The sequence below is a fragment of the Penicillium chrysogenum genome (assembly GCF_028827035.1).
Source record: "Penicillium chrysogenum strain IBT 35668 chromosome Unknown utg000002l_segment0_segment0, whole genome shotgun sequence".
NCBI lineage: Eukaryota > Fungi > Ascomycota > Eurotiomycetes > Eurotiales > Aspergillaceae > Penicillium > Penicillium chrysogenum.
The window spans coordinates 792,090-816,225 of NW_026622750.1; the positions used below are offsets into that span (position 1 = coordinate 792,090).

The 24,136-nt window shown below is 47.1% G+C and overlaps 4 protein-coding genes across 4 annotated transcripts; 3 read left to right on the top strand and 1 right to left on the bottom strand.

Annotated features, from left to right (window-relative positions):
- Positions 1–6,723: 6,723 nt before the first annotated feature.
- On the top strand, positions 6,724–8,727 carry N7489_003901 (uncharacterized protein; the record flags this gene model as incomplete). Its single annotated transcript, XM_056709653.1, has 6 exons — positions 6,724–6,926; positions 6,990–7,196; positions 7,267–7,371; positions 7,460–7,548; positions 7,601–7,614; positions 7,663–8,727. 6 exons carry the CDS (start codon positions 6,724–6,726, stop codon positions 8,725–8,727), a joined length of 1,683 nt encoding a protein of 560 aa, XP_056568074.1.
- Positions 8,728–13,536: 4,809 nt separating this feature from the next.
- N7489_003902 (uncharacterized protein) lies at positions 13,537–18,426 on the top strand (the record flags this gene model as incomplete). The annotated part of the gene is made up of 9 exons (XM_056709654.1): positions 13,537–13,609; positions 13,660–15,670; positions 15,732–16,043; positions 16,316–16,500; positions 16,570–16,848; positions 16,905–17,295; positions 17,350–17,477; positions 17,524–17,566; positions 17,622–18,426. 9 exons carry the CDS (start codon positions 13,537–13,539, stop codon positions 18,424–18,426), a joined length of 4,227 nt encoding a protein of 1,408 aa, XP_056568075.1.
- Positions 18,427–19,181: 755 nt separating this feature from the next.
- On the top strand, positions 19,182–21,125 carry N7489_003903 (uncharacterized protein; the record flags this gene model as incomplete). The annotated part of the gene is made up of 7 exons (XM_056709655.1): positions 19,182–19,392; positions 19,447–19,665; positions 19,715–19,976; positions 20,028–20,297; positions 20,362–20,669; positions 20,720–20,950; positions 21,001–21,125. The coding sequence occupies 7 exons, from the start codon at positions 19,182–19,184 to the stop codon at positions 21,123–21,125; spliced, it is 1,626 nt and encodes a 541-aa protein (XP_056568076.1).
- Positions 21,126–21,717: 592 nt separating this feature from the next.
- Positions 21,718–22,618, bottom strand: N7489_003904 (uncharacterized protein; the record flags this gene model as incomplete). Its single annotated transcript, XM_056709656.1, has 2 exons — positions 21,718–21,789; positions 21,860–22,618. 2 exons carry the CDS (start codon positions 22,616–22,618, stop codon positions 21,718–21,720), a joined length of 831 nt encoding a protein of 276 aa, XP_056568077.1.
- Between the last annotated feature and the right edge of the window lie 1,518 nt (positions 22,619–24,136).

A 24,136-nucleotide genomic window follows, 5' to 3' on the forward strand; every position in this document is an offset into this window, starting at 1 on the left:
AGCGTCCGCTATAACGTTCTTAGAGCCCTTCCGGTATCGAATAGATAGCCGATACTACTAGAATTCCGCGATCTACCGGGCGAGGCGCTTACTATATTCTCTTATAGTGTTTAGGTACTATAGGGATACGTTATCTATAATAATAATAGTCTTAAACCGGTCCCTATCGATATACCTATCCTATATATAGATAGCTTCCTTAATAGCTAGTAACTCTTTCTCGTATACGGGATAATTTAGCTCTACGCTATATAGTTTACGGCTATCGTATACCACTAGATAGAGTTTCCTATCGTCGTCCTCCTATATAAGGACTATACCGAGGGCCTATTCGGAGGTATCCGTCTCGATAACGTATAGTCGGTCCCGATCTAGCTATTTAAGGACCGGGGCGGAGGCGAGGAGGTCTTTTACTTTCCGAAAGGCGCTCTTATAGGCCTCCGTCTAGGTGATAGGGCGGAAATGTTATTTACGAAGTGTACTATCACTTTCCTTTAGGAGCTTATAGAGTGATACGTATACCTTTAAAAAGTCGTGAATAAATCGGCGGTAATAGGTGGCTAAACCGAGAAATTAGCGGATATTATAGACGGTTTAGGGTCGCGGCTATACTTATATAGCTTTAATTTTAGCCGGGAGGGGTCGTATCGTCCCGTTTCCGACGATATAGCTATAGAATTCTAATTTATAAGTTATAAATATATAATTTAATTAGTGATATATAAAGCTACTATTTCTTTAGGAGCGTAAGGACTTCCTCGACGTGTTTCTAGTGCTCCTTAAGTGTGGCTAAGAAGATAAGGATATTATCGAGATATACTACTATATTACAGCTAAGAAGGGGTCGTAGCGTGTTATTTACGATAGATTAGAAGGTGGTAGGTATATTATATAGTCCGAACGGTATAGCGAGCTATTTATATTTCCCCTAAATAGTGTTAAATACGGTTTTTTCGATAGAACCCTCCCCTATACGGATCTACTAATATCCGGCTATTAGGTCGATCTTAGAGAGGATTCGTATATTTCCGACGATATCTAAAAGCTCTTAGATTCGTAGGAGGGGGTATCCGTTTTTAGCCGTTATATTATTTAAGGCCCTATAATTAATATATATTCGCTATTTCCTATATAGTTTATAGGCGAATACTACTAGGAATCCCTATACGCTATTAGACTCGCGGATTAAGCCTTTCTTAATAAGATCTTCGACTTATTTAGCTTATTCGTCGAGCTTCTCGGCGGAGAGTCTATACGTATTAATATTAATAGGAGTATATACTCCCGTATCGATCCTATACGCTACGTTACGTTCCGGGGGAAGTGCTATTAGTAGTTCCGCTCGGAAGAGATCCTTATATTTCGTAAGGATCTATTAAATCCCGGGGTCGTCGCTCTTAGGTAGCCCTAGGTCTTCACTCTTATATCCGCGATTAGTCGGGCGGACTATAAAGAAGTAGGCTTCGCTCTTCGATTTCCGGAGGAGTCGGCGTGTTTATTTAGCCGATATTAAGTTAAGGTATACGCTTCCTCTTATAACTACGCGAGAGTTATTTATAGGGTGGATAGCGTATATATAGTGATTGTGATCCGTTAAGGTTATAATAGACGTGCGCTAATCGATATATAGGTTCTCGGTCTAGAGGAAATCTCGGCTAAGGATTATATCGTAATCGGTCGGGAGAATCTAGGCCTTAATCCGTCCTATCTAACTACCGATTTTAACTAGGAGGATAGTGTAACTACCCGTTTCTAGCCGCTCGCCGTTTATAATAGTGACTAGTAATAGGGTTTTAGGTTTTTATACCTAGATCTGTCTATCTAACTTCCTAAGGACCTATAGAGAGACGAATATATCACTTACTCCGCTATTAAGGAGTATACGAATAGATATTAGGTCGGCGTCTCCTATATAGATCTTTCCCCGATAAAACGTTAGAGAGTTATTAAGGACGTTTAGGGAAGCGGATAGATAGGGGGATTCTTTCCTCCGCTTTTATCGAGGGTGCGGAGGAGGCTCCGTTTAGGCTAGTATATAAGAGTTTATAATATAATAAGGGTTAAGAATATTATCCGCGTTAAATAGCGGTAGCTCGGGAGCCTATATAAGGCGGCCGACGAGGGCTTCTATATTATACGGCCGCACTAGTTTTTCGACTAGCGGTAGGGACGCCCGGAGGTAGCCTTTTACTATTATTTTATCTCCTCTATCTTTAGTTTCCGGTAAGCGCGGGCTAGATATCCCCGTTTTCCGTAATTATAATACTTATAAGTTTCTTTAAACGCTAGGGGACCTCTCGCGGGGCGAGATTTAATAGAGTTAATAGCGGTGTTAATATCTATAGCGTCTAAGTGTCTTACTAATAACCCTTTATATCTCCGAGCGATAGCTCGCCCCTATTCGTATTAGGCGAAACGGAAGATAACGTCTTTAATTATCTTAGGCTAGTCCCGTTCTTCGGCCTATTTAGTATAGTACGTAGCTTTCGTACTAGTAACGAATCGCTAGATTAGTATAGGGTCTAGGATATCCTAATTAAGGTCGGACACGACCTATTAGAGGTTCGCGGTATACTCTTATACGGATTAGTTTCCCTACTTAAGAGTTTCGTAACGCTTATAGAGTTTTTCTATAGATAGGTGTTCCGCGAATTCCTATTTAAGCTATTCCTTAAATAAAGTCTATATCGGGAAATTATCGGTGCCGAGTAGGTTATATTATCGCTCGTGTTATTCTAGGCGTTACCGAGCGACCTTTATAAGTTTTCCTAAGGTATATAGTATCTTTACCTTATTAGGGGAATCGTGACCGGTGAGCTTTACTAGCTCCGAGAAGTACCGATTATAGTCGCGGGTCCACTTACGGGCGGCGTTATTAAGGATAGCGCCGTCGTAATTAGCGATTGCCCGTAAGTCGTTAAGGAACCTTTTATAGGTGTCTTTATCTATAGCTTAGAAGGCTATAGCTATAGATAAGAGAGGTTTCTTAGTAGGGTTTAGTAGCGGCGGTTCTCCCCTAGGAGGGAGATCTAACCTATAGGACGGGTTTACTACTATATTAAGGGCGGCTATAAGCCGCTCGGTTTCGGATCGCTCCGCTTAAAGGGCCTAAGCCCTATACGTAGCCCGTTCGACTAAGGGATTGACCTATTAGGGGTTAATAGTAGAATATATATATAAGAAGATATTCTATTCTTCTACTTCTAAGAGGTTAAGGGCCGTATAGACCTCTACTAGGAGGTTAGCTATAAATTCGGCCTCGGTGTTTCCTTAGGCGGGTTACGCGGATATAATTGTTTCCTAGCGGGGACGATAGGGGGTTTCTTTTCTTAGAGGAAGTAGGAAAATAGTAATTCTATCTTCCTCTTATTAGGTTAGGGGGCTATTTTTCTTTTAACGGCGCCTAGATACGGATCTTACTAGGTGGTGAGACGTCTATTTCCTTACGGATCGACGTTTTCTTCCGGCCGGACGCTTATAGATCCGAGAGTTCTCCTTAGAGTGCTATATCCCCTATATTTTATTAGGGGGAAGGGTGTCGTCCGGCCGGGCGGGTCTATTATAAATCTATATTACCTCGTAATTGCGCGATTTTTGTTAATAGACCCGCTCCGTGTTTCGGAGGGGAGACCTTATCTCCGTATCTCTCCGTTTTTCCTCCGTTCTCGGTCTCTATTATACCGAGAGAGCCGGGGGGAAAGGAGAGAGGAAAAGAGGGTAAAAATGGGGGTTTTTGAGCTTTCCTACCTGGTATCCTAGGTCCGTAGGATCGTTATCGGGATAGGACGAGAGGGTGTTAGCACCGTTCCGTCTTTAGGGGACGTCTACGGTGCCGTCTCGTGCCTCCCTAGGCTAACCGTAGAAGGTGGCTTATACCGATATGCTACCAGATGAGATTCGGAAAGGATCGCATGGTTTGTATTGAGTTGGCTTTGCCAACGACTAAGTACTGCGGAATACGGTAACGATAGTGTACATAAGTGCAGAAACGGATCCATATGGATCCGGCCACTAAGGCATAAGACATGTTTACATAAGGAAATGGGCTTCTGGGATCACAACTCTTTTCCTAAAACTTTATTATTATCTAAGTCGTATCTTCCTAAGGTAGCTATAGATACTATATAGTTTAGATAAATAGCTAGTTTAAAAGGGTAGCCTACGATTCGGTAGTTCCTATCTCTATATCTTAAATACGCTCCGTTTATCCTACGTTCCTAGATTTCTTCTTTAGAGACCTATCTAGCTCTTCTTTATAGGGCGCTAGGGTTTATATAAAGTGCTATAATCTATACTTTAAGGCTAGCGATCCTAGTAGCCTATATAGGTTCCTAGTCTATCGTATCGGTACTTTATTATAGTAGGGGTATAATCGGCTAGTCGATCTTTATATAGAGCGAACGTTAGATTAGGAGGTTAACCTATTATAGACTATAGTCGATTCTAAGTAGGTTATTTTAGTAGTCTTTATACGATTCCGATAAGGTTCCGATAGTAGCTTATAGGAGTTCGATATTAATTACTATTTTGAGGAGGGCCTATTTCTAGTCGTCTAACTAGCTTAAGCCTCCTACTATTATAAGGTTCTATTCGAATTCCGCTAGGAATTCGCGAAGGTCTTTCTTTCCTTATCGTATAGTGTTTACTTATATAAGAGCTTATCGTTTTAGATTAGGATCTAAGAATTAGAGGTCTATCGCTTAGTAGAACTCGTCTAATTAGAGAGGTTAGCCGATTTCTTCCTTTATCTAGATCTAGGTATAGATACGCTAGCTCACTCGTCCTTTTAGTCGTCCGAAGGCGTAGTACACTTTTATTTTATTATTTTAGAAATAATATTAATCTATTATAAATTTGACTTTAAGGTTCGTACGGAACACTATATAACCGTTAAGGTCACTTCCGTTATATTATTCTACGTTAGGGTATATAGGTTGTGGGGGTTAAGCGCTTACTATTATTATCGGCTAGTAACTAGAGGGGCTCCCTCTAGTTCGTCGAAAGAACGAAACGTAATATTAGGGAACAAACTAGATTATAACAATCTATAGTGCTTCCTATATATAAGAAGGTTTCGTTAAGGAACAGAAAGGAAAGGGGTAAACATAGGCGTAAGTGTGCTCGTATAAGGCGGTGAGAAGTCACGAGACTATAGTCGAGTACTTAGTTCAGGGTTCTCCGGGAGAACCCCGTAACACACATATCAGATGATAGATTAGTTTATTTTGTTTGCTGCTTTTATTGTTTGCTCGTTTAGCGAGAGAGGATAGAGTTTGCACCGTTTATATAGTCTGATTTGATTAAGCTTTTAATAGCTCGCTAGACTTTACTTACTTTCCTTCTTTCTTCTCTATCTTTAGTTACTTAAATCAATAGCACTCTCTTACTTTATTTATACTTTGCTTATAGACCTAGCTAGTTATATTTAACTAAAAACCACTCTCAATTTCTTTATAATAGTACGGCTGTATAAACTATTAATTTTATTAGTTTCGGCCCTATTATATCCGTACTTCCGTTTATTAGTATTATATAGCTAAGACCTTAACCTACATTAATCCTAAACCTATACCGAACTAAGAACCCCTAACTAATTAAAATAGTTGGTCTAAGACGAAACCTACCTATAAACTAGGATGAGTAGCCTATCTGTTACGAACTACCCGTCACCAATCGATGGTGTAAAGGATAAAGGTCCTTTCAATCATGAAACGGGGAATGATAGGATGTGCGTAGCATGTATCGTAATCAATACGTGCGGGGTTCGTTAGGTGATCGACCCTACTTCTTAGCGCACTAGGGTTTTCTTTTAATCCTAGGGCCCCCGGGCCCCCTGATTTCCGATAAGAGTTAGTCTTGACATATAGAGACAATACACTTTTATTCCTCTCCCGCTATCTATATCTTACCCGGTTGATAGGCCTTACACCTGATAACTGTATATCTTTACAGATGGTGCCCCACCGGGTGCACAGATGGGCCACCGAGAGCCAACTAATCTATATGTTAGCAGATCACGTGTAGTACCTAATACTCTAGTATTCCTAGGAAGTTTCCGGTACGTATATACTTTAAGGTACTAGATATCTCCCGTACTAACAAGTGCCACGTAATCAACTAGTATACTAACCTAACACGCTAAGATATAGTATATTAATATAGTATACTACGATGGGAGTGAAGCCGTTAGTTATTACTTTCGTTACGTTCTTAAATTTGTTGGCCACGCCAGAGATTTAAGTGACGGCCGCGCTTGATCTGGTACAATTTTCATCTATTTCCTACAACACCAGTTAGTGGACTTGACAACGGGATATCTACCTACGTACCTAGGTGAGGACACCTATATGTATTGATCTACCTGGACATAGCGTCAAGGGTATCATCCAAATTGCCGGTCCAAAGTGATGACCCTCCTAAGACATTTACATATTTTATTGGATCATATTATTATTTTGATTAATCAACACAGCCGGCTTAGGATCTCGCCCATCCTCTAAGTTTCAGTTTCATGAGACAGTCATGCAAAACTGACCAATAATTCTGCTCTGGCGGTTTCCACCTTTATCTGATTAGTGATCCGTCCCGTCCCTGTTCGTGTTATACCAGCTATGATTCCTGCTATAAAGTGAGCAGATATGTTGTAGTCCGTACAATTGGCAGAGATCCACTGCAAGAACGTTTCTCTCCTTCGGCAAACCGGGATTGATGACCTTATCAGCGATGGATGACCGTGAACATGTTTCCATACTTCATCCTGGTCTAGGTGCCGTATTCAAAGGTGTTAAGACCGCTGAGTTTTTGGACCAGAAAACCAGCTCAGTTGCCCAATTTCGTGGAATCAAGTTTGCTCGGATCCCTACCCGCTTCCGGCGTGCTATTCTCCACGAAAATTTCCCACGGATTGTTGACGCAACCAATCATGGGTACGTCTAAGACATATAATTTAAACAATATGTGCGAGTAGCATGTTAACAAGCGTATGAAAGCCCCATATGCCCTCAAAGAATTGGGGAGAGGAAGTTTGAAGATCTTCTCAATGGTGCCTCGCCCGAGTCGTTCGCGGTGCCGGGGCAACTGGAAAGCCCGGTAATGGATGAATTTGATTGCTTGAACTTGGTGATTACTGCACCAGTTTTGAAAAGCACTGAGAGTGTGGCTGAGCAACTATTTCCAGTGATGATTTATATCCATGGGTGAGTGTTATATTTGATAAGTCGTGGTTTCTGCTTCGTCCGCTTCCCTTAAACTGACGTCTTCTGTTAGTGGAGGTAACTTCGTGGGAGCCAATTCATTTTGGTTTAATGACGGAAGACATTTCGTCAAGAAGGGCATGGAATCAAATCTGCCTACGGTAATCGTCGCCTTGAAGTATGCTTCCCATTTGATTTTAATACAGATTACCCTCCGCTCAATCTTGTTTAACTCGGTATAAGTTCTCTGACTGGTTTCTCCTTAGTTACCGTCTCTCTGCGTTAGGATGGCTCTCTTCACAAACGCTCCGAGAATATAATGCCGCGTTTGGTGACGTCGGTGTCGGGAATTACGGTATGTATATATGTCTCAAGCTATGATAGACGACGCTAATAAGTCGACTCAGGCTGCCATGATGTTGTAAGTAGAACCCGATTTTGGATTATCAGTGCTGACAAAATATATAAGCATCTCGGCATTGAGTGGGTGTATAGGAACATCAGTGGCTTTGGCGGTGATCCAAGCAATATCACTATATTTGGAGAATCCGCAGGAGGATTCGCGGTAGACAATCAAATCCATTCCCAGCTCCCGTGCAGGTTTTCACAGGCCATTTTGCAGTCTGGGGTGATGAGCTCCCACATGTCTTCCCCGCTGCCGCTTTCTGATCAAGATACACTATTTGATCTGGTTAAAGCCCGCACTCATGTCAATACCGTTGAGGAACTACGAGATATCCCTGTTGATGATTTACTACAAGCCTTTGCAGAGGCGTCCTCGGAAACGGGGTTCTCTGCGGTTCCTACTATTGACGATGAGACGTTTACGCAGTCATGGGCGGAGCACTATAGCTTTGCTAACGAGGACTTTCGAGTTATAATTGGCCATACAACCTACGAGCGCTCCTTGTTCGAGATCCTTGCGCACCTCCACTCCGAAGCCAAAGACAACGATCAATCGTTTGAGAGAATTTGCTCGTCATTCTTAGCACAGATCGAAGGAATGGAGGCCACAGAACTCTGCAAGGCCTACGGATATCAGGATGACATACAACCAGCTCGTCTGAAGCAATGCCTGATGAAGATCCTGGAAGACATTGTTTTCGTTACACCCATAAATGATGCGACTACGCGCTTTATTCAAAAAGGGGTAGCCGTCTATCGATATATCTTTGATGAGCCAAATCCTTTCAAAGGTGTCTTTTCCGGAAAGTCTAACCACGCGCTTGACCTTCCCTATTTGATTGGAAGTGCGAGTATCTTTGCTGATGTGAAGAACAAGGACTGGGAGCAGGATATCCAAGACAGCTTACAGAGGAAGTGGCTACTCTTTGCGCATGGTATCCCGCCATGGTCGTCAGTGTCTGATGGGAAGTTTTTGGTGTTTGGCCCTCGTGGGACGGTAAATGAGCATTCTACTACGGAGCTTATCAGCAAGTCGTCGTCTATCTCGGACGATATCTTTGGTTCTTTGGAATTGGGATACCGAGCCGAGTTATCAATGTTGGTTTGGAAACACGCTCGACTGCTATGAAGGATGGCTACCATGTTTTTCTTTTCTTTCTGTTTTTCTTTTCTCATTTGCTCTCTTCCACTTTTTTGTCTCTTCGTTCTATCCTTTCTATCCTCATACCTGAATGTGACCTCCAGGATTTATACTAGCCACTATACGCGAAAATGGCACTAGCCAGACTTAGTAAAACCGACACTGCTGAGTATGCCTTGGTCGAATCTATAAATGTTTGTTACCACAGGGCGGCGTTGAATTGAGCTCTAAATCTTTTGCTTCGTTCAGGTATTACTTGCAGGTGTCCGTCTTATCGGATACAGTACAAGAACCATGAATATCTCAAAAGAGCGATAACGGGTCAAGATTAGCGACATCGACAGGATACCCTTTTTACTCCTATATATTGCTTAAGAACTGGAAACCCTTGGCCCTTTTGCCTAGCCCTTTGACATTGAAACACTGCCAAATGAAGCGGTAAAGGCAGCGGAATCTATGCCAGAATCGACCGTCTGAAGGCATGTACGTCTTAATCACAGGTGGAGGAAGGCACGCTAGAGTCGGCAAAGAGCATCATCTCCCCAAATACCCCATAATCAACTTTGCACAGCCCGTTGACGCGACGCTGGTAGTGTCGGCTCTCGACGGTAGAGCATAACGGAATTAGGAAATCAGGCTGCATCTTACAGCCTAAGAGAAGCTAGTAACTTTATTGTTCACTAATCATTATATCGTCCCTCGGCTAAATATAGTAACGGATCCAAGGGTTTCAGGGAAGTTTATAACGGGATCGCCCAGCCTGGTCCTTTTCAGGTTAGACTTGTAAGCAGCTTGCATTAGCGCGTTCTTGTTCATGGATCAGCTGTAAACCCCCCTTGGAACGTGTATTATCGTCCCGTAGACAGGATTCCCCGTTCGGCTGATGCAACCTTTAGCTCATCCTGTAAAGCGCTAGCGTGACCGTTCCGTATCCCCGACATATTGACGGCGCTTCTAGATCATGATCCATTGGCTACGAAAATCCACTTGTTCTTCTGATTGACTATCACAATAATGATCCTGAGTCCCGATATCCGCATTTTATGCGCTAGGCTGATACCAGGCATCTTTATGTATACTGCCTCGTGTCGAGGTTTGGATTCAAGGGATTCAAGACACTGTGGACTTTCCCGCCCTGCTTCTGATATGATGCTCTTGCCTGAGAGACCAATGATGCAACTAGTTACGTACAGTGCCATTGGATCTGCACCTTTATAAGACCGAGAAAGCTATGTAATGTGGCTACTATACCTGGTAATTCTCTAGGTAGTCTTATTATGATAATCAACAGCGTGGTGGATAGACATCATAAAATCAATACAATTACTTTAGGGAGCGATTCGCAGCGAGGGGAATCACCCACGAAGTAATGTTTGGAAACGAAAGTGGAAGAGTAATAATGGATTAGAGGAGCTAATGTGTGACTGGTTCCCAACTACTCCTTGCTCCACCTTTGGAGAAGTTCAGACTACTCGGTCTTCCTGTCGACGAAAGTGCCCAAATATGGTAAGCGTATATCTTACTCTTGTTGAGAGTGCCACTAGACCGAAATTGGCAACACCTCACTCCGTGTGTCTCGAGCACCTTCATCGCTTCTCGACCTGGCCAGTGTCGATTTTCTCCCCGCGGTTGAACTACCATAGGGAAGGTTTGGTTGCGAAATCTGAAATGACAGAGGGTCATTTATGTAACTCTGCTTGCACCCACTCATCCTGTTCAAGTTCCATAGCAGAGCTTCGCTTTTCTGGCTCCCATTGTAGCATTTTTCGCACTAGGCGGAGAAACATTTCTTTTTCCTCTCCCTCGAGTCTAGTCTCTCTTTGCTCGAGCGGGATGTGTTCTCCCACCAATTCCCCGGCGTACAAGTCACCTAGGATAGCAGAAGTAGTCAATAACTTACCCAAGATAGGGGAAGGATAGATGAATTACCTTCCTGTGAAAAGAACTTTTGGGTCAGACTCCCCCGGGCAAGGAAACTTGGCGATGGCGGACCGAGTAGGCGTATCATTTCGGCAAGATGTGCCCGACTTCTGTAGGTCTGAAACTCTGGGTCCTGGCCGCTAAACAGCGACCCCCTTCGAAAAGGTTCCAAATCTGACAACGTAAGCCTAGACGCTTTTTTTATTAGAAGTATCGGCTTTCTTACCACGCATCCCACGTTCCATATATCAACGCTATATGACCATGGAGCTTGTAAGATCACTTCCGGTGCCCGATAGATATCCGGCTGAATGTCTTCCGAGTGCTCTTTGTCACCTATCACGGCCGAGCCAAAATCGCAGAGGATGGGCGCGCCTAAGTTTTTAGGCATTCTGAGCTCGCGGGAGGTATATATGGTTCGTCCATCTAACTCCTTCCTAGGACAGGGTTGTTGCAGCTCATTATTTTCGAAATCACTGAGAACGGAATCATCAGCAATACCGAACATAATGTTATCTGCTTTGATATCTGATATATTAATAAGCAAATGATCGCGCTTAAAACCAAGACGAGGAAACTGTACCAGTATGGATGATCTTGCATTCTGTATGTAGATAATCTAATGCAAGAAATAGACGATGAAGTGTCACTGCCAAGATTGGTGTAGGTAGTCTCTGTACCGGGTTGCGGAATAGAAAATCTAACATACTCTCCCACAATGGAGGATGCACGAGACATCGATGTTTGTCTTCAGGCCCGCTGACCTCAAAGGAGTCTAGTAAAGATCTGACGTATTTACGACCTGGATGCTTCTGGGGAGCCCCTTCGATACGTTTATATATCTTCAGCTCGTCGTCTAATTGCTGCCCTATCGATGTGGACTTTATGAAAATCTTAAGAGTAACATAGCGACGATAGCTGTATTTTTAGTTAGCGAAGGAGTTGTGAGAAGATAATGGAAATGTGAAGTTGTTCGTTGGTGTCTTCTTACTCCATATCACGTGCGAGCCACACGGTTGAACTGGCTCCAAATCCCAATTTCCCCACAACTTGGTACCGGTCCTTGAGTATTTCCCCTATTCGAGTAGGATAATACCGACCCGCAATATAGCCCGGAATGGTTTCCTCCTCGATTGCCTGGCTCGTTGATAACTGAATGAAATTCGGATTGGTGAAGTTGAGAGGTGTCCATCTTCGTCCGAGCCGGGGCAGGGACTGAAGAAAAGACATCAACATTTCCGAGATAAGAGCCAGTTGCTTTCTTGGAGGGCTTTTTGCGCTTTTGCGGGGCGTTGTATTTACGTTCGAAATATGGGGCGGGCGGGAATATCAGCAATGGGTTTATGGGTGACAGGGGATGGCCAGCTCCATGATCTCAGACGGAGACCGACATGTCAGGTGATCGACCACCTTCCACCTTCGAATGCGACATGTAGAGCGACCAACAAGCGCTAATTTTATGGATTGTTATTTTTAGGATGACTTAGATGGATCTTTCTTTCCGTGGCAAGGCTGGAATGACTAGTCAATGCTTTCGACTGCATCGACCCCTCGTTGGTAGTTAACTAGATAGTTGTTTGGAAGCTTGCCCTCTTCTCTTCTACTACACTTCCCTCCCAACTACTTCTTTGGTCCCTACACAGTGTAGGCCCCAACACCTGTTACATCGACAAAACACACACCTCCGATGCACAATGCCAGCTGCTGGTATGAATACTCCATGATTTTGCATGTGTACCCTGAAGATGTTGACCGGGATATAAAGAATCCCTTTGGATGTCGTTATTCGTGCTAGGTGGTCTGCGAGGAGATGAACACTCCAAGGTCTTATAGCTCTGACGTCCGTACTGTTCGTGGACAAGAAGGGGCCGAAAATCATCGACGAAGGCAACGGTCAGGGACAGATCGAAGGTACGAACATTGATACTGAGGAACTACGAACGTTTTATCTGTGTTCCGTTCGGGAACGCTTTTCTTGGGCGTCACGGAGACACACAACTTTGATAGAAGAGAGGGCATATTCTCTTTTGCAGTACGATGTTGATCGCGACGCACTTCTGTCGTGAGAATACCTGCCTCGTCCGACAAACCGAACGAAGCGGCGGATGGCGACCAGGCGCCCGAGAGGAAAAGCGGCGCATTGGACGAAGGTGTGGTATTTGACTTGGTGAATTCCTAGAGTTGGTGGAACCATCCAACATAGAGACCCCGCGCATGAAACTTTCGAGCAACGGAAGCCGAGCAGACCGACAAGAAGTGACGCACATTTCCGGACTCCAATTGCGTATCGAAGAGGCTCTCCATCGAAGGTGCTTATGTCAATTGTTGCCGCAGAAAATACCATTCCTGACCTTGGATTTTTACCATATCTCTGCCTTGAAAGAGAAAATGCTTGTTCGAGGCGAGAAGCGATAAATTGTAGGTCGACGGGTTGGTGTGATGGCAATAGTGGAAACGAGGGGAGATCACTCCGGAAGCGAGGATTCTGGAGGAAGTGCGGGCCGTCCGTCTGCCCTTCGATAGTGTGTAGCTCCGATAAGGAAAAGAATTCTACTGGCGACGGCGTGACCAACCTGAAAACGTCTTGGTAGAACGCACGGACAGGGCTATTGAGGAGATGCGGGGGTCCTCGCAGGTCCCCACCAGGCCGGGGAGTCTCCGCCGTCAGCGCGTCGCTGGGTCTCTCGGCATGTCGGGGACTCGGCGGAATAGCGTCCAAAGGTCCATTGAAGCATGAGTTCGACGTAAAAGGATCGAAGCGGTGGGCTGCACAGGTACTTATATGTAGTCACTGCATGGTCTGCTTCTGTTCGCTCTGCGTAGAGGTTACAGGCATAGACTTCTGTTTTATTGAAATTGTTTCTTTAAGTGCTCATTATGCCGCAGACATTCGATGTAGAGCATGTTCTAGCAAACATCAGCGAGCAGGACAAGATAGCTCTTTTATCAGGTAAGACAGAGGCAATGAACTTTGGCAACATCATCCGTTAACAAAAGCAGGGATTGATTTCTGGCACACACATCCTATCCCCGAATTCAACGTCCCCTCGATTCGCGCAACCGACGGTCCCAATGGTATCCGGGGCACGAAATTCTTTGCCGGCATCCCCGCCGCATGTTTACCCTGCGGCACAGCTCTGGGCGCCACCTGGGACCGAGATCTGATATACCAAGCGGGGGAGCTGTTGGGTGACGAGTGTATTGCAAAAGGGGCGCATTGTTGGCTGGGTCCGACGATCAACATGCAGCGCGCTCCCCTCGGTGGCCGTGGGTTCGAGTCGTTCGCGGAAGACCCGCATCTCTCGGGCATTCTGGCCAAATCCATCATCCTCGGATGCGAAAGCAAAGGCGTCATTTCGACGGTGAAGCATTTCGTGGGCAACGACCAGGAACATGAACGACGGGCGGTGGACGTTCTCGTCACCCAGCGAGCCTTGCGCGAGATCTACCTACGACCCTTCCAAATTGTGGCAAGAGATGCAAAGCCTGGTGCCCTCATGACCTCGTATAATAAGATTAACGGGAAGCATGTGGTGGAAGATGAGCGCATGCTCAATCTGATCCGCGAGGAGTGGAAGTGGAATCCGCTGGTCATGAGCGACTGGTACGGAACCTACACAACCATCGACTCCATGAACGCGGGCCTTGACCTAGAAATGCCGGGGGTGTCCAGGTACCGGGGAAAGTTTATCGAGTCCGCCGTACAGGCTCGACTGATCAAGCAATCGACTGTCGATGCACGAGCGCGAAAGGTGTTGGAATTCGTGAAACAAGCGAATCAGGTCCAAGTATCAGAAGTGGAGCGAGGGCGGGATCTCCCAGAGGATAGAGCGTTGAATCGCAAACTCTGTGCGAACAGCATCGTCCTCCTCAAGAACGAAGGCATCCTGCCCCTTCCAAGGGAGATCAAAAAAATCGCCCTAATCGGTTCTCACATGAAGTGTCCCGCAATATCGGGTGGTGGCAGTGCGTCACTTGAACCGTATTACTCTGTCTCGTTATACGACGCCTGTAGGGAAGCACTTCCCAACGCGGAGGTGCTCTATCAAGTGGGCGCATACGCCCATAAGATGCTCCCCGTGATAGACCGTCTCTTGAGCAATGCTATCATTCAGTTCTACAACGAGCCGATGGGCAAGGAACGACATTTAATCAGCACTGAGCCTGTATCGACGACGGCTTTCCAGTTCATGGACTACTACGCTCCCGGTCTCAATCGAGCGCTCTTCTGGGCCACCCTGATTGGCGACTTCACGCCCGACACCTCCGGAATTTGGGACTTTGGCCTGAGTGTTTTTGGTACCGCAAATCTCTACATAGACGACGAGCTCGTGATCGATAACACCACGAGCCAGACGCGTGGGACGGCATTCTTCGGCAAAGGCACCGTTGAGGTGCTGGGATCGAAGGAATTAGTTGCTGGGACTACATACAAAGTTCGGATTGAGTTCGGCTCTGCGAATACAACCACGATGAAAACGGTGGGGATGGTGAATTTCGGTGGTGGCGCCGCAAGTCTGGGGGCCTGTCTAAGGATGAACCGGGATGAGATGATCGCGAATGCCGTGGAAGCCGCCATAGAGGCCGACTACACCATTCTTTGCACCGGGCTCAACAAGGACTGGGAATCCGAAGGGTTTGACCGCATGCATATGGATCTGCCACCGGGAGTTGACGAGTTGATCTCGAAGGTGTTGAAGGCCGCCGCAGACAAGACCGTCATCGTCAATCAGTCCGGTACACCAGTTACCATGCCGTGGGCCGATCAGGCCCGGTGCATTGTGCAGGGCTGGTACGGAGGTAACGAGACGGGTCATGGAATTGCCGATGTCCTGTTCGGAGAGGTCAATCCATGCGCAAAGCTACCCTTGTCCTGGCCGGTGGATGTGAAACACAACCCGGCCTACCTAAACTACGCCAGTGTGGGTGGCCGAGTGCTGTACGGGGAGGACATCTATGGGGGCTATCGGTTTTACGAAAAGACCGGACGAGAGGTGCTCTTTCCATTTGGGTGAGTTGGTACCTTCGCCTCTTAGACTCATTTAACCGTGTCTTATCTAACCGAATTCTAGTCATGGCCTGTCATACACAACCTTCAATGTCTCACCGAATGTTACCGTCGCCCCGGAGATCTTCAACATGGACGTTCCTACGGTCGCTACTGTCCAAATCAAAAACACGGGCAAACTGGCGGGCGCCCAGATTCTCCAACTGTACATTTCTGCTCCCGAATCCTCAACCCCGCGCCCAAGCAAGGAACTACACGGTTTCGAAAAAGTATTCGTGCAGCCTGGGGAAGAAAAAACGGTTAACATCCAGCTGGACCGATATGCGACCAGCTTCTGGGACGAGATCGAGGATATGTGGAAGAGTGAGCAGGGGACGTATGAAGTGTTGATTGGGACCTCTAGCCAGGAAGTGGTAGCCCGGGGGAAATTCCAAGTGGATCGCACCTCGTATTGGCGGGGACTCTAAGAATTCCTCCGGCCTTGTTTGGATAGTTTGGGTGAATTTCCCGGCTAAATGAGGCCATCTTGCCTTGATTGGAGGGATGATTCAGCCATTGTTCGCCTAGCCCATCACCAATCACCCGACATCGTTTTTCTCTTGGCCTTTTAAGAATATGTTTCTCTGAGTACCCCGTGTCCGATTGCAGGAAGCCCCACCAGGAAGAATGGACGCTTCGTCGACTGCGCGACCTCGCAGGAATACTCGGGTGCTCACCGCATGCGATGCCTGTCGTCTCAGCAAGACTCGATGCGATTCGGCACGGCCAGTGTGTGCCAAATGTGTCCAGCGGGGTGTATCTTGCGAGTATCCGGAGACGGATGCCATCTCAGTGTCGGTTCCCATAGAGCTTTTTCCATTAGCTGAGACATCTAATGACGACCAATTTTATCTAAAGTCTAGATACATGGGGCGCGAAAATCCTAGACGCAGTAGAACGTCAAGAGCGACTTCTGTCGGAGAGCCTCTGTTTGAACCGGGGGGCTCCTATTTTTTCGCAACAGGCGTCGCCATCTCCAGTGGACGAAGTAGATCCCGAGTCAATCTCGCGCAACGATGCGCTCAAGACGCCTATTACTGGCTCAGACATGATCCTCAGCTGGCCTATCTTTCCAAAAGAAAAGTCTGTGTCGACTTTTCCAATGGCAGCGTATTCCGAGAAGCCAGATCGCTTTCAGACGGGTATGGTCTTCTCGACGCATCATATCCCAGGATGCAATACTAATGGGCGGTTACAGCTCTACCCAGCTTAGATCCACAAAGACTCCTCGAACTGCGCGAGATTTTCATGACCAAGATCTGGACCAAGAACCCGATCGTTGATCCGGACCAGCTGGACTTTTATATCGCTCGAGTGCTGGAAAATGGCGTCGACTGGTCCGCCTCATCATGTTTGGTGCTACTTATATTTGCGCTTGCGGCCATCTGGGGGAATTATCCGGACGACGAAACGCGCGAGGTCTCGTACAATGAACCATCATTCAGTCCACCGGTCACTTATCTGACGATATCGGTTCCGGAGCACCGAATGAAGGAATCATTGACCTTCCTATCCATGGCGCGTAAGCGCATTTCCACTGCGTATCTCGACGATACCTTACTGGGAGTGCAGTGTCTCTGTTTATTCGGGTGAGCTCCTTCCTCTCGGCTTCTTCGAAATACCAATGTCTAACCCTCGCGTAGAATTTGGTATCAGTATAACATCGAGCCGATTCCGGGCTGGAAAATGTTCCGGACAGCATCCATGCTGTGGCAAACGTATCGCTTGAAGCACCGCGAGGGAAAAGCGGTTAGAAGTGCGCAGGAAGAGAGTGGGTGATTCAATCTCTCTATTGCAAATATGTCTAACTCATCCAGGTCTGGAGCAGCGACTGTACTGGACATGCTTAAAATCCGAATGGTATAGCATACACCGCACACCTCAAATCCTCACACAATTGGCTGACATACAATAGTGAGGTTCGATATGAACTGACGGATCTCCCGCCCTGTGACCTCAGCCTCTCCGACTTTCCATATTCTCTCCCGAGCTTCCCAACGAGACAACCATCCAACGACAGCGCTGGGTGGGTGTTTTCCAATCCCTCGTCCACAGACCTCGAAGCAGCATCTTCCTACTATTATCTGGCCGAGATCTTCTTGCGCAGACTTCTCAACCGAGCCCGTAATGCGGTCCGTGTGCTCTCCCCGGATATCGACCCGCCGACCATCAATACTTTAGCAGAAACTCTGACGCAGCTGGAAGGCCAACTCCAGCAGTGGGTAGACTGTCTCCCACATACACTCCGGTTCAACATGCCTCTGGAATCCGCCCCCGGACCGAAGGAGGGTGAGCTCATGAAGCTAAGTCGTGAGCGATACGTGGAGGTGCGCGAACTGCTCTGTCGCGCGTACTTATACCTGTGCATCCATGTACCACTTGACCCAGGGATGGCGGCGCTGTATGGGGTCAAAGCGAGCGAGGCGCTACTTTTGGCAGTTTATCGCATCCAGACTGAGGTGCCATTCTTCCGGCATCCGGGATCATGGGGAGCTTGTCGAGTCCGGTTCAACCATGCGCTTTGCCTGATTGCGGGATTTCGCGCAAAGTTGACGCAGCGCCCCTCCGCTGAATATGTGACCATTCCTCCTGACTGGGCGGACTGTGTGCGGGTGGTGATTGAGCGGTTGAAAATCTGGGGCCAGGAGGGCGGCGGGATCAAGGGGTTGAGTGTGCTCCTGGAGTGGTTGATGCATGGCAATTTGGAATTGTCGAACTAAACACAAGAGGTACACTTATTTTTGTATCGGATCGAAGGACCTATGTACATACAAGTACTGAACCAGTTGAACGAGTTGGTTAAACAATTATCCTGGAGATCGCTGCTGAGGGCGTCTCATAGCCTGTGAGGCGAGTATTCCGAGATGACCCAGTTGATATTACGCGTATGCAGGATGGCAGCCCGTTGGTAGTCGCTGAATCAGCAAGTTCTTAATGGGAAGACACTGTTTGTCTCAGCCAAATTACTCCGTACAGGACACCTGCTACAGCTCCGTTTCTCTTCCAGCATCTATCCGCAACGCATCTCCACGCGAACTAACGGTGACCGTCGTCTTACTCTTGGCACGAGGCTTTCGGGGAAACTCCGCGAAGTCCCTGCAGCCATCTTTAGCCTAAGATGAAGTGCCAAGACTCTCGTGAGATTGGCGTCGAGCTCCCACATCCATAAGCTCGCTTACCCCGCCTCCACCTACCCCGTGGGGTGATGAAACTATATTTCCACCAGCGGGGATTGTACCCGGATTGTCTTCATTGATACAATAGAATCAGGTCATCCAGCCGTCTGTGCACAACTTGATGGGTCAGACGGATCATGGCTGTTTGGGACTGGGCCAAGGTGCCGGGCCAGAGGTGTCACGCTGGCTAAAAAGCGTAGAACGGGCAGGATATATAATCATTACTCAGTCCCGGCGAGTCTTTATGGGTCCACAGATCAGCACCGTTGTGAGCATCCGAACATCAATCAGCCTTCAACATGGTCATAGTGGGAAAACAGCGCGAGGAGAATCTTGCCGAGCCTGTGCTGGCTAATTTGCTGGCCGATGACCGTACACCTTGGTATAAGAAGCCGAATCTGAGACGGCTTTATTTCATATTGTTTCCGGCATGTATGGGTATCGAGATCACGTCGGGATTCGACTCGCAGATTATCAACACGGTCCAGATTGTGTATACTTGGAACAAGTGTATGTCTTCCTGATTCAAGATGGGCTCTGCAGGAGACTAACGGTGCGATACAGATTTTGGTCATGCAACCGGGGAAATCAAGGACGGACTCCCCGTGTACGCAATTGAAGAGAACATCAAGGGCCTTCTAGGTGCTGCATATTCTCTAGGAGCTATTCTCTCCCTGCCTTTTGTCCCATACGTCAACCAGCTAGTCGGACGACGATGGACGATCATGTTCGGTTCAGGTGTGAGCTTGGTCGGGGCCATTATCCAGGGCTTCTCCAATGGAGGTATCTCCCCTCTCCTTATCCATTTCGTGACATCTCTGATGGTTCCCAGTGGGCATGTACATAGTCGCGCGTATTATTCTAGGATTCGGAATTCCCTTCTGCATTGTCGCTGGGTCATCTTTGCTGGGAGAGCTGGGATACCCGAAGGAACGACCGATTCTCACCTCGCTGTTCAACTCCTCCTACTTCATCGGCCAAATCATCGCGGCAGCCGTGGGCCTGGGAACGGTGACCATAGCGTCCGACTGGGCATGGCGCATCCCATCTCTGCTTCAGATTGCGCCCGCCATGGTCCAGATCGCGACGGTGATGTAGGACGCTCCCCGCCGGTATCCTGACTGCCCCCACTAACACACGGCCAGGTTCCTCCCCGAAAGTCCCCGATACCTAGTCAGCAAAGACCGCTACGATGACGCCTTCAGTATCCTCACCAAGTACCACGCGGAGGGTGACCGCAGCTCTACCATTGTCAAGGCCGAACTGGCGCAGATCGAGCGCACCATCAAGCTGGAGCTCGAAGAGTCAAAGCAATCCTGGTGGGACATGTTCCGGACAGCAGGTATGCGTCGTCGACTGTTCATCTCCGCTTTTCTCGGTCTGTTCACGCAGTGGTCCGGCAACACGCTCATTTCGTAAGCATCCACCTGTGGCATCTGCCCTATATGTGTCTACCGCCTTCGCTGATCCATGTAATAGGTACTATCTCAGCGACCTCCTGAACATGGTCGGAATCACCGACGGCGTGATCAAGTCCAAGATCAACATCGGCATCGCCTGCTGGGGTCTGATCTGTGGTACTGCGCTGGCGCTGACGGCGCCGCGCTTCAAGCGTCGGCCGATGTACCTGACTTGCGCAAGCGCCCTGCTGTGTGTGTACATCGCATGGACCATCTCCATGGAGCGTTTCCTGGCCACAAAGGCTCAATCTGCAGCAATTGCGACCATCTTCTTCATTTTTGCCTATTCACCTGCCTACAACCTCGGCTATAACGCCCTAACCTACAGTGCGTGTCCCTTCCGTTTTATCACATGTGTATGTACTAATATGAACAAGCGTATCTCGTTGAACTGTTCCCTTACATGGGCCGCTCACGCGGTCTCTCCTGGTTCCAGTTCTACGGCCGCGGCGCAAACTTCTTTGCCACCTACGTGAATCCCATCGGTCTGGCGCGCATCGCCTGGAAGTGGCTACTGGTGTACTGCTGCTGGCTGCTATTTGAGGTGGTGTTTATCTACTTCTTCTTCCCTGAAACTGCGGGCCGCACTCTTGAGGAACTTTCTTTCTGTAAGTGTTCTTCCTACTCCTACTGCAAGAGACAGAGCTAACGTAAGCAGTGTTTGAGGACAAAGAGAAGGCCAATGAGGTTGCTGCAGCCGTTCACAAACAGCTCGATGAAGACGACGAGAAGAAAACGGTCACGGCACATGTGGAGGTCCAAGACACCAAGAATGCTGTTTAATGGTGTCATGATGGCTGTTATATAAGGACGATAGGATGAACGTATGGAACAAAGTTATCTGCTAGGTAGTCTATGTTAATTTTACGTCTTTTTCAATAGACTTCTTAGGTAGCCTTTTAAGATCCCTAGTTCTATAGAATCTCTTCCCTTTCTCGGTTAAGTAGTAGGTAGAAGGAAAGGGCGAAAAAGTCTTCATTTGTGGAAGGCTACTTGTCTATATATAACCTGTGATATCTCGGTTTCTACGGTGTCAGTTTCTACACTATTAATTTCTATCAATTTCTATAACCAATAAACCATACATATACAAGTTATATGAAACGCTCTCCTAGCAAAATACAATATGGCGCAGTGGTTAAATCTAAAGCAATGACTGGCTACTGTCCTCTCAGAAAGGCCGCTATCACTTCCCTGTTTTCCAAATTTTCAGCACACTCCTTGCCAGTGCGACCATTGGCATCTGTAATTCTCGAGTCCGCCCCTTTACTGATCAAATATCGGCTGCTCTAGCTCTACCACAAGCATATTGTGCCTCTTTTCTCCCTCGATACCAGTTCGTGTCCTTCGAGATCCAATCAACCAACCTGAAATATCACATCTTGGAGATTGGTAGGTCCTCAACATCAAACTCCGTCGAACACAGCAAGAACGTATCACGAAGTGCCTAAGTAGTCATTACACCATTCCACAAATTCAATCGAAATGAAAGGAAGAAGGGCATTTAATGCACTCACCGACAACCGATACCTCTCATTGATAGCCTGATAATCCTCGCCAGCGAGCATATCACAAAAATGTCGAATGGAAGGATAATGCACGATAGAAATCTCATTCCACCAATCCTGCTGCGACCGATTCCGCGACCCCCGCGAATCCCTCTTCTCCAGCGCTGGTGGCACCACATTGCCCACCAACTTGGCACTACCGCCGCGTTTCCCTGCGACAGGAATGAAGGCCTGCCCGTACTGGTAGTAGTTCTTCTTCCCATCAGGATGGTGGAAATGAAGTAAATTTAGCATGGTTACGGGTCCCTTATGGGTCTTCCAAAGTTCGTCCATGAATCTCAGTAGCTGGGGCGAGACTTCCAGGTTCTGCGATGCCTCTTTGCTGCCCTCGCGGACGACCTTGTCCAGAGAACCTGTGAGGGGTATGGATGAGGCATCGTTCTTGAGTCGGGAATCTCTGGCCTGGTAGTCGGAGAGGAGCTTCGAGGGGACTCCGGTGGTTATTATGTATTCGTTCGTGATTAACCCGCGCAAGGCGCCTGGGATTGGGTCTTGTTCGTTTGGCTGGGTGACTTGGAGGAGCACTAGCAAGTCCCATGGTTTTGAGGCGAGAGGGTCGTTGTCTAATATATTTGGATGGATTACGACATGGCGTGGACGCGAGGCGACGATGACTCGAGTGCTGGGCGATTGCCTGAGTTGCTGGAGGAATGATTGCGCATCTGTGGACTTGGCAAGGGTAAGGAGGTGGAGGGTAGCGACAGGCATGGTGCAAAAATGTCGTCGCTATGTGAATTTGGGGGTGAGGGGGAAATAGAATACTGAATGAGACTCGGCAAAATTAATCGTTGATATTGATCACAATAAGGTGCGGGGAAAGCAGTTGATCGGCATTGCCGAGGCCGAGGTACATTGGTCCGATCGGTTGCGACATATCACACTTCCATTGATCGCGTATTTATTATGTAGGGACCCAAGAGTCTACATTTACAAAGTAAAGTCAAGTTGATTTACAACCAACTGGTTCTTCACATAGAGGGTGCAACACCTCATTTCGGATGCAGCGGCTTTCTTCCTGATTTATATAGCTTCCTAGTGTAGGCCGCCGGTAGAGTGCTATCGACTTTTCGTAGGTGACCGACCGCCTTTGGTAGATATTTCCTATTTCTACTCCTACTAAGCATGTTGGTGGTACAATTAGGTAGTGCCCAGGTGTATGTTATTGACTAGTAAGGCATACATACTATGGTGGGAAGAAAAGTTATATTTATTTTACCCGTACTATCTAAGATATACATAGGTATATAATATACGGTAGAACTATAATACAACTCTCTTCTAAATGTTATAAATAATACGAAAATGGATATATTATAAAGGCCATTGAGGGTGAGGCCGGTAGAATGATTTCTCTTACGGGTAAACGATCACCACGGCTATGCTAAACTAATAACGAATATAGGGGGTATCTTAATAAGCATGATATTGAATCAAATCATAGCACAGAAAGCTCTCAAGCGGGCTTGACCTGATGGTCGAACGAAACCCAAGAGGGGTCTGATCTTACAGGGGATATTTGGACCCCCTGATCACCTTGATCGGACTTTGCTGGATCGCCGATAAAAACGGCAGTATTGTTGAAGTGCTTCCCACTGCATCCTGTGTCGATGTGAAGGTCATCATGTAGTTGTTCGACTTCTTCAATAGCCGATGGATTTGTGCGGATCACAAGAAGCAGACTGTTGAGTACCGTGAACTCTAGCATCAACTTGATACTGTAGACGACTGGCTTGAGGGTAGTCTGCACGTCAAAATGATTGGTATACTCTGTCGCCAGGAGGGCTGCATCCAACAGAACCGCGAGAGTGTTGACGACAAGTAGATTGATAACGACTTTCTGACCCCGACGGCCCTTCATCGCTAAAACGGGTCTCAGGCTAGTCATGGTTTCCCAGATGTATAAACCACTGATAATCGTCTCCTGGGCGGCGAATCCAGCCAGTTGAACACGCTCGTATATATTAAACGGGCGGATAAAGCTTTTGACGTCGAGATTGATCCCAAGGAAGAGGATAGTGGTGGGAACATGCAAGACGCAGAAGTTGAAGATGATCATGCCTAGCACCCAGCGGGAGTAGGAATCATAGTTCGTGACCAGATGCAGCCGTGAGTACAGCACCACAGACTGTCCAGTAACCATGGAATACCAGCTGATGCAGATCAAAACACACATCGGGAAATTGGGAGCGAGAGCGAAGTAGCGAAGGAATGTCGAAAGAGCGTGAA